General features: G+C 54.5%; 1 protein-coding gene across 1 annotated transcript in view; it reads right to left on the bottom strand.

The window, feature by feature from the left end:
* MAD1L1 (mitotic arrest deficient 1 like 1) overlaps nucleotides 1-13,813 on the bottom strand; it is a 219,740-nt gene that overhangs the window by 74,409 nt on the left and 131,518 nt on the right. Inside the window, exon 12 of the mRNA XM_016212966.2 lies at nucleotides 6,539-6,679. Coding sequence (XP_016068452.1) covers nucleotides 6,539-6,679 — 141 coding nt within the window. The remainder of the gene's footprint in view (nucleotides 1-6,538; nucleotides 6,680-13,813) is intronic.

Here is a 13,813-nt window from a genome sequence, read left to right as displayed (position 1 = left end):
AAATAGAAACAAACCCTAAAATTCTCACACAACCACAAAAGACCCCAAAGAGTCAAAGTAATCTTGAGAAAGGAGAAAGAAGAAAGAAGCTGGAGGCATCACACTTCGAAGTTTCAAATTATATTACAAAGTTACAGAAATCAAAGCATCGTGGTACTGGCATAAAAACAGACACATAGATAGAGCAGAACAGAGAGCCCAGAAATAAATCCACACATACACAGTCAACCCTGACAAAGGCACCAAGGACACACAACAGGGACAGGACAGTGTCTTCCCTGAGTGGTGCTGGGAAAACTGGACAGCCAGAAAAGAAAGAAATCGGACCCCTATCATACACTGTATACAAAAATCAACTCGAAATAGATTAAAGATTGAAACCATAAAACTCTTAGAAGAAAACAGGGACAAAGCTCCTTGACAGTCATCTTGATGACGATCTCTTAGATACCATAAGCACAGGCAACAAAAGCAAAAAAAACAAGTGGGACCACATCCAACGAAAAAGCTTCTACACAGCTAAGGCACCATCAACAAAATGAAAGGCCATGGGAGAAAATATGGAATGGGAGAAGATATCTGCAAACCATGTATCAGATAAGAGGTTAATATCCAATATTTATAAAGAATTCTTATAACTCAACAGCAAAAGAACAAATGCCCAATTAAAAAATGGGCCAAGGATCTGAAGATAAATTTTTCCAAAGAAAACCTATGGCCAACAGGTACATGGGAAGGTGCTGAGCACCACTAATCAGCAGAGAAACCGAAACAGAAACCACAATGTGACACTGCCTCACATCCATCAGGAAGGCTATCGTGAAAGAGCAGACAACAGTGCTGGTGAGGACACGTTGTGCACTGCTGGAGGGAATGTAAATTGGTTCAGCCACCGTGGGAAGCTAAAATTAGAACTGTGAGCCATGTGACCGAGCAATCCCACCTCTGGGAATATACCCGAAGGAAATGAAATCAGATCTCGAAGAAATATCTGCACTCCTACGTTCACTAGCAGCATTAGTCACAGTAGCCAGGACATGGAAATGACCCACGTTCCTGCCAAAGGAAGAACAGAAGGAGGTGTGGCACGTAAGTAGGGAATATTACTGAGCCTTGAAAAGGAAGTAGATGCTGTCATTGGAAACAACAAGGGTGAACCTGGAGGGCATTGTGCTGAATAAAATAAGCCTGACACAAAGAAAATACTGCACGATATCACTTCTATCTAAAAATCTGAAAAAGCTGAGCTGATAGAAACAGAGAGCAGAATGGTGGTTGTAGGGGCAGGGTGTGGGTTGGGTGGGGGTGTCGGTCAGAGCAGACACTCCCGTGGTATGGTGAAGACCTGGAGACCTCATGTACAGCGTGATAACTATGGTTAATCGTAATTACTATATACTCCAAATTTGGTAAGAAAAGCTGCTCTTCAAGGTTCTCGCAGAAAGAATATGGACTATGCAGCGATGGCCATGCAAATCAGCTGGGCGAGCTGACCATCTCACTGTGCCTGTGCACGTGAAAACACCCCACTGGACACCTTCAACGCACACGGTGTACATGCGTCAGTTGCGCCCCAGCAGCGCCGGGGAGGCTGGGTCTCTGCGAGTCAGGCCCCTCACCTGCTAGAGCATCGTTCACCCCTGTGAAGCTGGGAGAGCTGAACAGAGAACGTGAAGAACCCGGCATACGCAGCAGCTTCGTACTGGAAGCCACTGCTGCTGTTGAAAGGCTCTCTCTGTAAGGACCTCCATCAGCCTCGGCTCTGCCCGCCTCTGCCTGGCCCAGAGCCAGTGTGTCACGCGGTGCTAAGGGCCACTGGCCCAGGTCCCCTGGTGTGCCCACGCAGGCATCCCCGAGCCCAGGCCACTCCCTTCCCGTTTGCCCTCCTCTCCTCCGCTCCCCTTTTGTATACAGCTCAATGTTAACTCTGGCTCGGGATTTTCACTTTTCATCTGTGCTTCTCACAAGGAGAGCCATCTCAGGTTCCTCATGTGGGTGACACATTCGTAAGTAAGAAAAGGACTCTGGGCCCGGCTGACTGCCCGGGTAGGAAAGCAGCGCTGCTGGAGGCAAGCCGGTGATATAAACGCTCGTCCGCGGGCAGGTCTGCGGGAGGGGCATGGGAGCCCTGTGATGGCCGCTTTTCTGTCAGCTAGTTTGGATCGCTGCAGCCTGAAACTGGGACTCTCCCCAGACCTCCACGCAGCCAGCAGCGCCGCGATCTGTTTTAATTAAATAAATTGGAAAAACAAATCAGGCTGAGATGTGAACCGAGGTGGCATGTGCTGCATATTTATGGCCCATCAGCAGAGGAGGACTCGGGACATATGCTGGGACTTCTGCAGCCACTTTATTAAATGGAATAAATAAAACCCGTGCAAAGTGGCACAGGCTTCACTAGAGTTGGGCACTGGGATCTCCCAAGCTCATCCACTTTGTTTTACTGAAATGTTTTTGCTGGAATCAAAACATGTTCCACATTAGGACTGACAACCAGTGAGACGGGCTGCCAGGAGAGCTAGGTGCGATGTCACACTCTGTGCTGCACCTGTGGCTCCCGCCCTCTCTCTCCAGGGGACAGGCAGGTCCCTGGAGGAGCACTAGGGTAGGACAGGCTCCGGATCGCCATGGTGCCTCATACCAGCAGAAGGGATCTATGAAGAGAGGGGCTAGGACAGGGGTCTGGCCCTCCTCGTTTTGTCAATAAAGTCGTTGGCACACAGCCACGCCCACCGTTAGACCTGGCCCACAGCTGGTTTCCAGCTACCACTGCAGAGCTGAGGGGACAGGACCGAGACCCACAGCATCTGGGTCTAACTGCATGGCCCACAGTACTTACTGTCTGGTCCCTTACAGGTAAAGCCTGCTGAGCCCTGAGTGAGAGGAACAGGAGCTGGGGCTGAGTGACGGAAGGGAAGAGGCCATGGAGGAGAGAGGGCAGGGAAACTCAGTGGGAGAGAACAGAAGAAAGAAGGAAAGCTATAGACAGGCAGACGTGGGGAGAGATGAGGAAGGGGGCAAGAAGACCAGAAAGGGAGAAGCAAAGAAGCAGGTGAGGCAGGGAGGCAGGGTCCCCACATCCATTAGCACAGCCCGAGTTCCCGAAAGGCCAGTGACTCTCCCTCCCTCTGACGTCCCTGGACCCTGCCTTCCAGACCAGCGACCGGCCAGGCGGGAGGGAGAGCCAGGGGCTGCGGTGTCTCCCTGCACGCGCCTCGCGCCCCCCCTTAAGGACCGCTCTGCTGTTCGCCCTGCACAAGTGACGGATGAGCTGTCTGGAAGGCACTATGGAACCGTTAACAAATGAGACTATGAAGTTATATAATTTTTACTGTGTGTCAATATACGATGCTCAGCTAATGAACTTCTCACAGGCAGCTCTGAGCAGCTTTCAAAGCTCTGCAAATGTGGGCAGTGCTCAGAGGTTCTGCCGTGAAATTCTGTGTCATAAAGCAGGAAGAGAGCCCCTCCCCAGGCCCTGGACGGCACCAGCCCCGTGGCCTGCATGGTCTGAGGCCCAGCGTGTGGCCCCATGACCTGAAGGGTGAGCACAGAGTCAGGGCACCTCCCAGCCTGTTCCCTTCCCAGGGCCGCCCTGCCCCTAAGGGGCCCCTGGAAGCAAGAAGGCAGAGCCGAGGCCTGGTGATGGGGGCAGCACCCACAGCCTGGGAAGGAAGGTTCAGGGCTGTTCCTGGAGACAGGCCCCCCCCCCCCCCCCCCCGCTGAGACAACCTATGTCCCAGAGACAGGCATGGGGGCTGTGCAAGTGAGCAGCAGGCCTTAGCCCCAACTGAGTCGGAAGGACTGGCTTCAATCCCCTCATCTGCAAAGGGAGACAGCAGACCCTGTCCTTGAGCAGCTGGCCCAAAGACCAGGGGTCAGGCCAAGTGCAGGGAGCTACAGGCCCAAGGTTGGCCTCAGCGTGGCCCCGGAGCCTCCTGGGAGCAAGGATGCCTCTCCTGGGTGTCTGCTGTGGGCTGCGAGGGGCTGGTCTGGAGAGCCCTGGCTGGTCTGGCTCAGCGGTTAGAGCGTCGGACTGTGGACTAACGGGTCCTGGTTCGATTCTGGCCAAGGGCACATACCTCGGTTACAGGCTCGATCCCTGGCCCTGGTTGGGGCAAGTGCGGGAGGCAACAATTGATGTGTCTCTCTCACATCAATGTTTCTCTCTCTCCCTTCCACTCTCTCTGAAAAGCAATGGAAAAAGTATCCTCAGGTGAGGGTTAAAAAAGAGAGAGAGAGAAAGAGAGGGGTCTGGCTAGAAGCCCGGCCCTTCCTTTTGAGGGCTGCACACTCTGCAGAGCCCACATGAGACTCACTTCAATGCTCAAGGCAGCGCCCGGGGAAGCACAGGACCAAAGGGATCACTTTCTGCACCCCCTTCTCTATGCCACTCAAACCTCCACCTGCAGAGCACTGTGGGGCCTGTGCTAGTGTGTCTCCCTGTGCACGTCACTCCTAGCAATGAGACTGTCCTTGCTCTGGCTGCCAGACACGAGTGCCACCCCCATGCTGACTCTCAATCCCAACCCAACAAGCAGCCCTGACAGCAGTGGCCCCTCTGCTCCAGCAGCCAACCGGGAACTGGACTTGGTCCTGCCGTAGCAGAAGCACTGGGGACCCTGTGGACCCTGCATGGGCACCGCCACCCAGTCCAACCAGGACCCTCATCTCCATCCCACACCCAGGGCCCCATACTCCCAAGATGCACCAGGCAGCTCCCCCTCTGCAGCTTCTCCCCAGCAAAGCACCTGGACACCGAGCAAACCACACTCATAGCCCCACCATGCAGCCATCCAGTTTCCACTGAATCCTCGTTGGGCAGGAGCATCCTGGGCCAGGGCGCCACTGAGCACACAGCCTATGCACACGGCGCCTGGTACAGGTCAGGTCAGCGGGTGATGGGGGGGAGGAGATGGAGGGGCCAGCAACAGGAAGGTTGGACTGGGGGGGAGGAGAGGGGTATGAGGGCAGGAGGGGCGGGACAGGGGGCTGGGGGGCATGACTGAAAACCTTCCTCCAGCAGGTTCAAGGAGAGCCTTGGCGAGGGGAGGGGTCCCACGATGAGCAGGAGCAAGAACTGAGGCTGAGGAGAAAGTCCCACCCTGCCCCACCCCGCCCCGCCCTGTCCTGTCCGGGCTCCCTCCATACAGCCCTATCCCACCCTGGCCTGGGAGCAGGACCACAGGCTCTGTCTGCTGCCACCTGGTGGAGGCTGGAGGCATGGGAGAGCCGGGCATGGAGAGGTCCAGGTCTGACCCCCGAGCAGCACTGTGTCCAGCCACTACCTCTACCTCCCAAAGGGGGTCTGGCTGCCTACTTCCAATACTTGAAGGTAGTCAGTCTTTCTTCACCAGTGGGCTGACACTCCAAAAGGCCAGGAGACAGTGACCAGCTGGCCTGGCCAAGGAATACCCAGCTGTCACCTCCATATGCTCTGGTCCTCCCCCCAGAAAGCAGCTCAGGCCTGGGTGGGACACCTTAGAATTTAAAGGGGGATCTGTGGTCCAGAATAGGGTTCAGGGGTATACAGGGAAGGACCAGATGGCCAGAAATACACCATCCTGTTCCACAAACCCCAAAGAGCAAGAGCCATGGCCCCTCGGACCCCCAGCCATGAATGGCTCTGTTGGGGGAGGGGCATCTTCTCAGAAGCTGGGAGGCCACAGACCATGTCCAGAGCACTGAGGCTGGTTCCCAGGGTAACCCCAGCATCAGGGAGGGAGGATTTTAGGGAGGAGGAGCTGTGGGCAGCAGTCTCTATCACAATGAAGACAGGTGGCAGTGTGGCCTGGGTGGAGGGGAGGAAGCTAGCAGAGAACTTCTGGAGGGCCCTCAGCACCCTGTCCAGGAGGAAAGGGGAGGGACAGGAGCCCCAGTGTAGACAGCACGTTAGCTCCCATGGCCATGATGCGACGGGGGAACATGCGCATGGTGGTGAAGCCAGCCAGCCTGGGCATTCTCTACCTCCTGAACTTTCCTGTCACTTCAGAAAGCAGATGGATGGCTCGGTGACAGCCCGCTACACTGCTGACCACGGGTGTCGAGGACTTTCTCTGCCGAAACTGGGACAGTCTTAGGCAAACAAGGCTGAATGGTCCCGGTGCAGGCAGGACTGAAGAAGCAGACAGAGGAGAGGCGGCGGGGCCTGTCCGCCAGTTGCCTCAGACCCTGCAGTGGCAGGGCTGGGCCCCAGCTGCCAGCCTCAGGGCTGTGGTCAGATGTGAGACAGGGTGACCACACTGGGCAATGAGCTCCGAGGATACCGCCAGTCCCTCAGCACTCAACACAAAGAACACCATGAAAGCACAGCCTCACCATGAACGGATGAGAGGGCACATGGCAGCAGACAGGAGAGACCTGTCCACGTGAAAACGCCAGGACAATGGGAGCAGTCACAGGAGCCCACCTGCACACCTCCTTTCCTTAATGCTCCATATGGAGGCCAATGTGCTGCGATAAAGTGGCCATCAATGTACTCACAGCTCTGAAGACCTGTGGGGCAGAGCCAAAGGCTGGCTGGCTGAGGGCAACTCACCTCCATCTCAGAACTGTGGGCGTGCACCTTCTGAACCATGTCCTCGGCCTCGCGCATGCGTCGGGTCAGTTGGGGCGAGTACTCGGCTGGCGTCAGCTCACTGTCGTAGGACCCCAGGATGGCGCGCATGCCGTCCCGCTCCTGTGGGCAGAGGGCATGTGGTCAGGCCCAGGTTGGGCGAGGGGTGGGGACGTGACGCTGGAGGAACAGTGTGACAGAGGACACCACACAGAGCGGGAACATGAGTGTGGGCTCGGGATCAAGTATGGGACAGGCTGCTGGGGCTGCTCCTTGCATAGCTCCTCAAAGAGTCCAAGTTGACATAGCAGAGCCCACCCAGGCCACAACGGGCCTCTACTGCTCAGAAGGACAGCCCAAGCTCTGCCAGTGCCCAGGAAGTCTGGGCCATGAGTGGTGTGGGTGCACCCTGACCGCCTGGCCCTGAACTGTAGCAGCCACAAAGACCCATAGACCTGTGGTCTGCATGTCCCCAGCTGGGTAGAAGGTCTCTCTACCTGGTCACAGCCAGTATCTTGGGCTAGGGTGACTTCCTGAGTCTCATCAATCAGGCCCAGGAAATCACTGGTGGGGCTAGGAAGTGGTTTGAGTACCTTGCCTCCATGACCCCTGACCTTTGACCCAGTAACACTCAAAGCCAGGTTCCCAAGAAAGAGCCACTTAAGCACGGAGGCAGCAGGTGTCCAGATCACCAAGAACCTGACAGCTCTTTCCATCTGTCCAGACTCTCTGAAGGGTCCCAGATCCCCACGGAAATGGCGCTGGCCCCAGGGAACTCCTGCTCCCACGGAGCTCACTTCACACACAGGGCGCCGACCATAACCAAGGCTGCAGGAGCATCCCTTGCACCAGCCTCTGCCCAGGGCCAGCACAGCCCAGTAAGGAGACTGGCTGGGCCAGTGCTCATCTGGCCTCAGCTCTCTGATCAGTGAGGTGGGTAATCCGCATGTCTCCGAGGACGGCTGTGAGATCCATGCCCCCACTACGAAGGTCAGAGCTGCCCCCAGACAAGGCCCACACGACAACCGCAGAGTCATCTCCTCCACATGGGCAGACAGCCCTCTACGTATTGACAGGTTCATCCCCTTCCCACAGATGAGTTGGGCAGGGGTGGGGGGCAGCTGCTGAGAAAGGCTGGTCCAGCCCCTCCCTCCGGGCCCCTAGTCCCCCAGGGAGGGACACCCAGGTGAGCTGCAGGGACGGCCAGCACAAGCACTGGCTCATAGGCAAATTCACAGACCCCAGGATGGAGATCCTGCATCCCTCCCAGATGTAGGGCAAGATCCCCCTCAATTTGGGGTTCTCTCAGTTGGTGCCTCCTGAAGGGGCCCATCTCAACTGCTCTACTACTCCGAGCATGAAGGCTCTCCCCCCAGCCACCAGCCCTTCCTTCTCAGGTAAGGCTGGAGGAGCCATCCCCGATGCCCCTGGGCCTGCAGCCCCACTGCCTGTTCTCCTCCCCTGGCCTCTGACTGAGCTGTCACCCAGCATGGACTTCATAATTAGTTGATGACAAAAAATTCAATAAGTGAAAAATTAAAGTTACAAATCCAACTGGAACTGGTCACATATCCGCGGAAAATTTGTTTCCACAGGAAGGTTTATCAAGTGTCATAATTTTATTGAAATCCTCTATCTTCTCATTGACTTTTATGGCTTCGAGCTGGTTACCGAGCTATTGCATGAGGGCCGGGGAGGGGTTTCCTTTCATAAACAAGCTGTAATCGGTGCCTTTATTGACCATAAATCCCCACATGCCGCCCGCCTCTCCTGTTCCATCGCAGGCTAGCTGTGGCCGGTGGAGAGGAAAATGTAAAATTGAAAGTTGTTGTTTGTACCTTTTAGAGAAATTGTTTGGTCACTGAACTGTGCTGGTGTGATTGGTTAACGACTTTTTAATAACTGATTCCACTTGTGGAAAAGTTTGCTTCGTTTCCACTTGAGCAAGTGTGACGACTAATCGCTGAACAGCCAGGCGCCCAGCCTGCAGGGGAAGCGCGGACCCTCGGCCTGAAAAGCACAAACAGGATGCATTTCCCCGGACGCCTCTCCCAGGGTGCATACCAGGCCTGCTTGGAAGCAATCACATTTGCTTGTCACAGAATTAACAGCAACTCAGAGCATGGGAAGAACATCAGGCACGAGGAAATGAACTCAGGACTTGGGTACAGGGTGGCAAAGGAGAGGAGGGTGCCCTGACCCACAGCCTGGCCACTCGGGCTGCTCACCCAGAGGAGCCACAGGGAAGGCCGTGGCCAAGACCCCTCCACCAGGGGCTAGACGGGCCGGCTGGGCGGCAGAACTGTGAACACAATCTGTGGATGAGCGCCCAGCGCGCCCAGCACGTCCAGCCCACCCAGCACCCAGAGCACCCAGTGCTCCCGGTCTCCAGAAAGGGGTTTTGAGCCAATGCCCGACTTGGGGACGAGGGTAGAACCACTCCCTGGAGTCGGTGGCTGAGGGTCCAGCCTTGCAACATGTCTGGACTGGACTGGACTGGCCAACAAGGACACCAGGATTGACAGACAGCTCAAGGCCTTTCTATGGGGCATAATCTTCCTGCCCCACCTCCCTGTGTGCCTTAAGCTCTGCAGGTTTAAAGTGCAACCAGGTCAGCACCAAGGACAAGGTGAGGTCTTCTGGGGGCTCTGGAATATGCCCAATAAGAGCCCAGGCCCAAGGAAGGCAGGAACAGAAGGGGTTTTGGCAAATTGATGCTTTCTTCTTTTATGGACGTTGGGGGAGTGAAGCGCCTTGACGGTGCTGAGAGTGGTGGAGGGGACAATCGTGTAGAGCAGGGTGAGAATGAAGATCGGGTCCCGGCCAGATTTCTGGAAAAGAAACTGAGGCACAGAGGTGCAAAGTCACGTTGTCTGAAGCCCCACAGGGAAGACGGGCACCAGCCATCCAATGACCAGTAAGGGACAAGCCCTGCAGCTCAGGCCCAATCTGGGCAGTGGGAATGTGGACCCAGTGGGCAGGCGATGACCACCCCCGAACACTCGAGCGCAATACACAGGAGGGGCAGAAACCATGGCCACCCCAGCTCCCCACGTCCAGGGGCTGGCAGGCCCTAAGAGTCCTGGCAGGGAGGAGGCTGGTGGGGCAGACCCAGCCCTGTGGCTCCCGTGAGTGACTCGGGAAGCCCTGTCCTTGACAATAGTAGAGGCCCACCTGCCTCCTGTCTATTCCTCAAAGATTCTGAGCCGGCCCTTGCCTCAGGTCTCAGCTTATGGACCCCTTGGTCTGGAAACTTCTCCCACTCCCCAGACACGTCAGGTCCTTCTCCCTCAGGGCCAGACACCCAGTGCACCTCCCCACGTACAGTTCTGCTCATTTCAGGCCTTGTCCATCTTTCCTTCTACAACTCAAGCCGCAGGCTCCCTCACCACTTGCCTCCAAGCCTGGAGCAGCCCCAGGTGCATGGGATTCAGGGAAGGGAGGGAATGTTCTCCCTGGTGGGGTCACATGCTCCTAAGAGGCTGTGACTCAGTGGAGGGGAGGAAAGAATTTTCTGAATGTGGTCTCATGTAGACCCTTCTTCCAGGCAGAGAAAAGGCTCCTGTAACTTGAACTTTTAAGTTGATCATTTTGTGTGGCCCGGGAATGATGCTATAAATATCCAAGTGGCCCTTGGGAGAAAAAGGTTCCCCACCCCTGTGCTAACAGGACAACGGGAGGACAGGCAGCAGGCGGACAGGGAAGGGCCAGCCGTTCCTGCTGCCCAGCACACCCTCACTTCAGAAGCCCCCTCAGTAATTCCCAGGTGATGAAGAGACACGGAGATGAAGGGCCTGCCAAGGTCCCAGAGCCACGAGGGCCCCAGCCTGCCTGGCGCCCACCCCGTGTGCTGTCCATGGCTCCCAGGATGAAGCAGCAATCCTCACCCACCTCCTGCCTCCACTGCCACAGCTGCGGCCTGATTCACTCTCCTGCCGCCCACTGGAGCCCAGCCATTCAGGACGGACTCCCCAGGGGCCACTTGCCACATTCCCTGTGGCACCTCCTCCCAGGCTCCTCCCACTCCCAGACCCAGCTCCACAGGTCCACTCCCTCCCTGACTCGGTCACTGCACACCTTTTTTAAAAACAGGTGTTGCTCTTCTGACTGTTTCCTCCCTCTGCCGTCAGCCTGCCCCAAAGCCCCACTGCACAGACGGCAGGGACCCAGGCTCTGAGGACCCCTGGGTCACCTCCGCAAGGGCCTCCTCCTTCTGTGAGCACCAGGAGGTGCAGGCAAGCATCACCTAAGGACTTCAGGTGGCAGGAAGTCTGGCTGGCAGGGTCAGAGGGGACAGAGGCCAAGGTGACAAGCCATACATGGCAATATCACCCACACTCCAGAGCCAGGAAGAGCTGTGCACTCCAGAGTACCCAAAGAAAAGGTCTGTCCTATCCACGGCAGATCTTGAGGACTGGCACCTGTCGCAGAGAGGCTGCCCCTGATGAGGACAGCCCTGCCTCACAGGACCTGACCCCAAACCTGGAGTCCAGAGGGGCAGGCCAGGCCTGGAGCAGGAGCTCCCTGGGCTGAACAAGCACCTAGAGGTCAACAGCAGCCCTTCACACAGGGAGAAGCCAGAAACAAAACCAAGCCCCTGGTCCTGGCTGGGGAAGAGTGTGTCCATCCAGGCGTCCAGCTGCAAACGTCAGGTACTGAGGACCATCAGCTGACAGCAAATCACAAGAACTAGGAGACTCAAACTCAACAACTCAGGTCGCAGGAGAGTCAGAAGCAGAACAGAGAAGTGTGCGTGGGATGTTCAGGACCACAAAGAAGGGACAAGTGATTAGTAAGAAACAATACACCAAAGAAATAACAAACCAGTTAAATGTGCAAGCAAAATAAGGCTAAACAAAGTAAAAGCAGAAAAATTTAAAAAGGAAACACAGTAAGTAAAACAGCAATTCAGGTGTGGCTAAGAGAGTCAGTGAACTAAAAGACAATCTAAGGAACAAACCAGAAAGAAGCCGGAGTCTGAGCAAGAGCTGCAGACGGAGTGCGGGGCATGGTGGGTGGGGCTGAGGGCTCGCTCTTCTGGCTCTGACGACTCCGGGTGCTCAGCCTGAACCTCCGGGTCCATGTCAGCACCTGGGTGACCAGTGCGTGCTGGGAACCTGCACAGACCTCACACCTGCAGAGTGACCTCGAGAGGAACGTGCTCCTTGGTGGCAGCCACCTGGGAGCACGAGGAGCTAAGAATGGACTTTCTACTGTGAACTCTCAGAACTCTCCTCCTCCTGGACAGCCTGGCTGTGGTCTGCCAGTTTCTCATTTGCAAACCCTCAGGCTGTGAATAAATCTTGGCCATTTATTTCCGGCCAAAGCCGCCTGGCTCTTTTGGGCTCAGCGACAAGGTTGAGAGACAGGCAGAGTGGGAGAGTCTAACAGGTTTCTATCAAAATTACGAAAAGAGAGTAAAAGGACAGGAAGGGAAAGTAATCAAGGAAATCATAATGGAGAATCTCCAGAACTGATAGAAACATCCGCACTCCTAGAGACCATCACATACCACAGACCAAGGCGGGGGCGGGGCGTACCCCAAACAGGTCCTGGTGCCTGAGCACAGCACCCGGGCCGCAGGCTCGCACAGGACAGCGAGCAGACGAGAACCAGCGCTGGGCGTCCGCAGCACCCGCACTGAGGGACAGTGGGATGGGACTAAAGGCTTAGAGGAAAGCAAGGCCACTGCTCACTAGCAACACGGGCTCCCCAGACAGGGCGCAGGATGCACGAGGAAAGGCCGGAGGAACAGGGAGCCTAACGCTGCTAGGGGTGGACAAAGATAGGACTGAGGCGGCCCCTCCCGTGCGGGCAGGAAAGCTGCGACAACGCTGACACACAGCTGATCCTGAACACACGAGGGACCTGTGCACCCGTTACACACAGACTTGGGGGCCCCGCACGGGTCACACCACACTGTTCAAGGCTGGGAAGCTGAGTGTGCATGGATTTCAATCCCTCGGCGTCCCAACCCCAGGCAGTTCAAGGGTCAACCATATTTAAATACCCACAAGACACACAAAGAAAGTTACAGAGAGTGCGAACCACAGAGACACAGAAACACACATGCGTTTGTGCACACACGTGGTCTCCGGAAGCTCAAACAAGAAACCTGGCTGCCTCCAGGCAGCGGTCGGCAGACAGGTTCAGAGAAGCTGCGCTTCTCACTGTCCACGCTTCAGGACTTCTCCATTCTGTAACATACTTCATATTATCCCTTGACTATATTATGTATTAAAAAGATACAAATTAAAAAAAGGAATTCAGTAAAATAACTAAAATATAATAGAAGCTTTTAAGGGAAGCCTGGAGCCCTGAAGTGTTCTAGAGGGGGTTAAGGATATCATTAACTATCCACTACATTAAAAATGCATGGGAACCACTAAAAGCAGAGAAACAGAGAAAAATAAAAGAGAAAAAAAACAACATGAGGAAAAGCTCCAATAAATTCAAAAGGAGGCAAGGAAAGGAGAAAGTACCAAAAAATGAGACTAATAAAAAAACATTAAACAAAAGGAAAGAAATTAAATAAGATAAATCATTAGAATGAACAATATAAGTAGATGAGACTTTCCAATAACAAGGTGAGGGAAATCATGTTGCATAAAGAAATCCAAGTATCAGCCAGGACCACTGACAGGAACACCACAGGGCTCAAAGTAGAAACTGAAAACCATCAACAAAGAGAAGCTGCACCCATGCAAATATCAGACGGAGCAACGGCAAAGGTTCCACTGGGGTAAAGTCCTCATTGTACAGCAAGAAAAGTCTGCAGCCATTCGGCAGGACTATACGACTTTTAAACTTGTAAGAATACAAAATGTATAAAATAGCAAGATTTTACCATATCTGTAACAGTGACCGATAAATTGAGCAGATAAATACAAGAAAGAAATGAAAATTCTGCGCGGCATTGTGAAGCCTGGTCTGGAAAACATTTATGCAGCACTGTCCAAAGCATGTGGGTAATGCATAGTTTCAGGCACACAGGAACACCTATGAAAATTCAGGCAGAGTCCATAACGTAAGCATGTCCCCACACATTTCAAGTGAAATACCATTCAGAACTAATTCTCAAACTAAACGGTAATTAGGTTAGAAGTCAATTCCAAAAAGATTACTAAGAAAACCCAATACGTTTCTGAATTTAAAACACTTTAATTAACAACAGGTCAAATGAAAAGCCTAAGGAGACCTGATATTCACAGAACTGCATTATGAGAATGGGCACTAAAGCTCGTGGGACTGTCGTAA

This window comes from Miniopterus natalensis, chromosome 4, assembly GCF_054644295.1.
Source record: "Miniopterus natalensis isolate mMinNat1 chromosome 4, mMinNat1.hap1, whole genome shotgun sequence".
Lineage (NCBI taxonomy): Eukaryota > Metazoa > Chordata > Mammalia > Chiroptera > Miniopteridae > Miniopterus > Miniopterus natalensis.
Note: the sequence above shows the minus strand (reverse complement) of the source record. Positions and strands in the feature narration are given on the sequence as shown.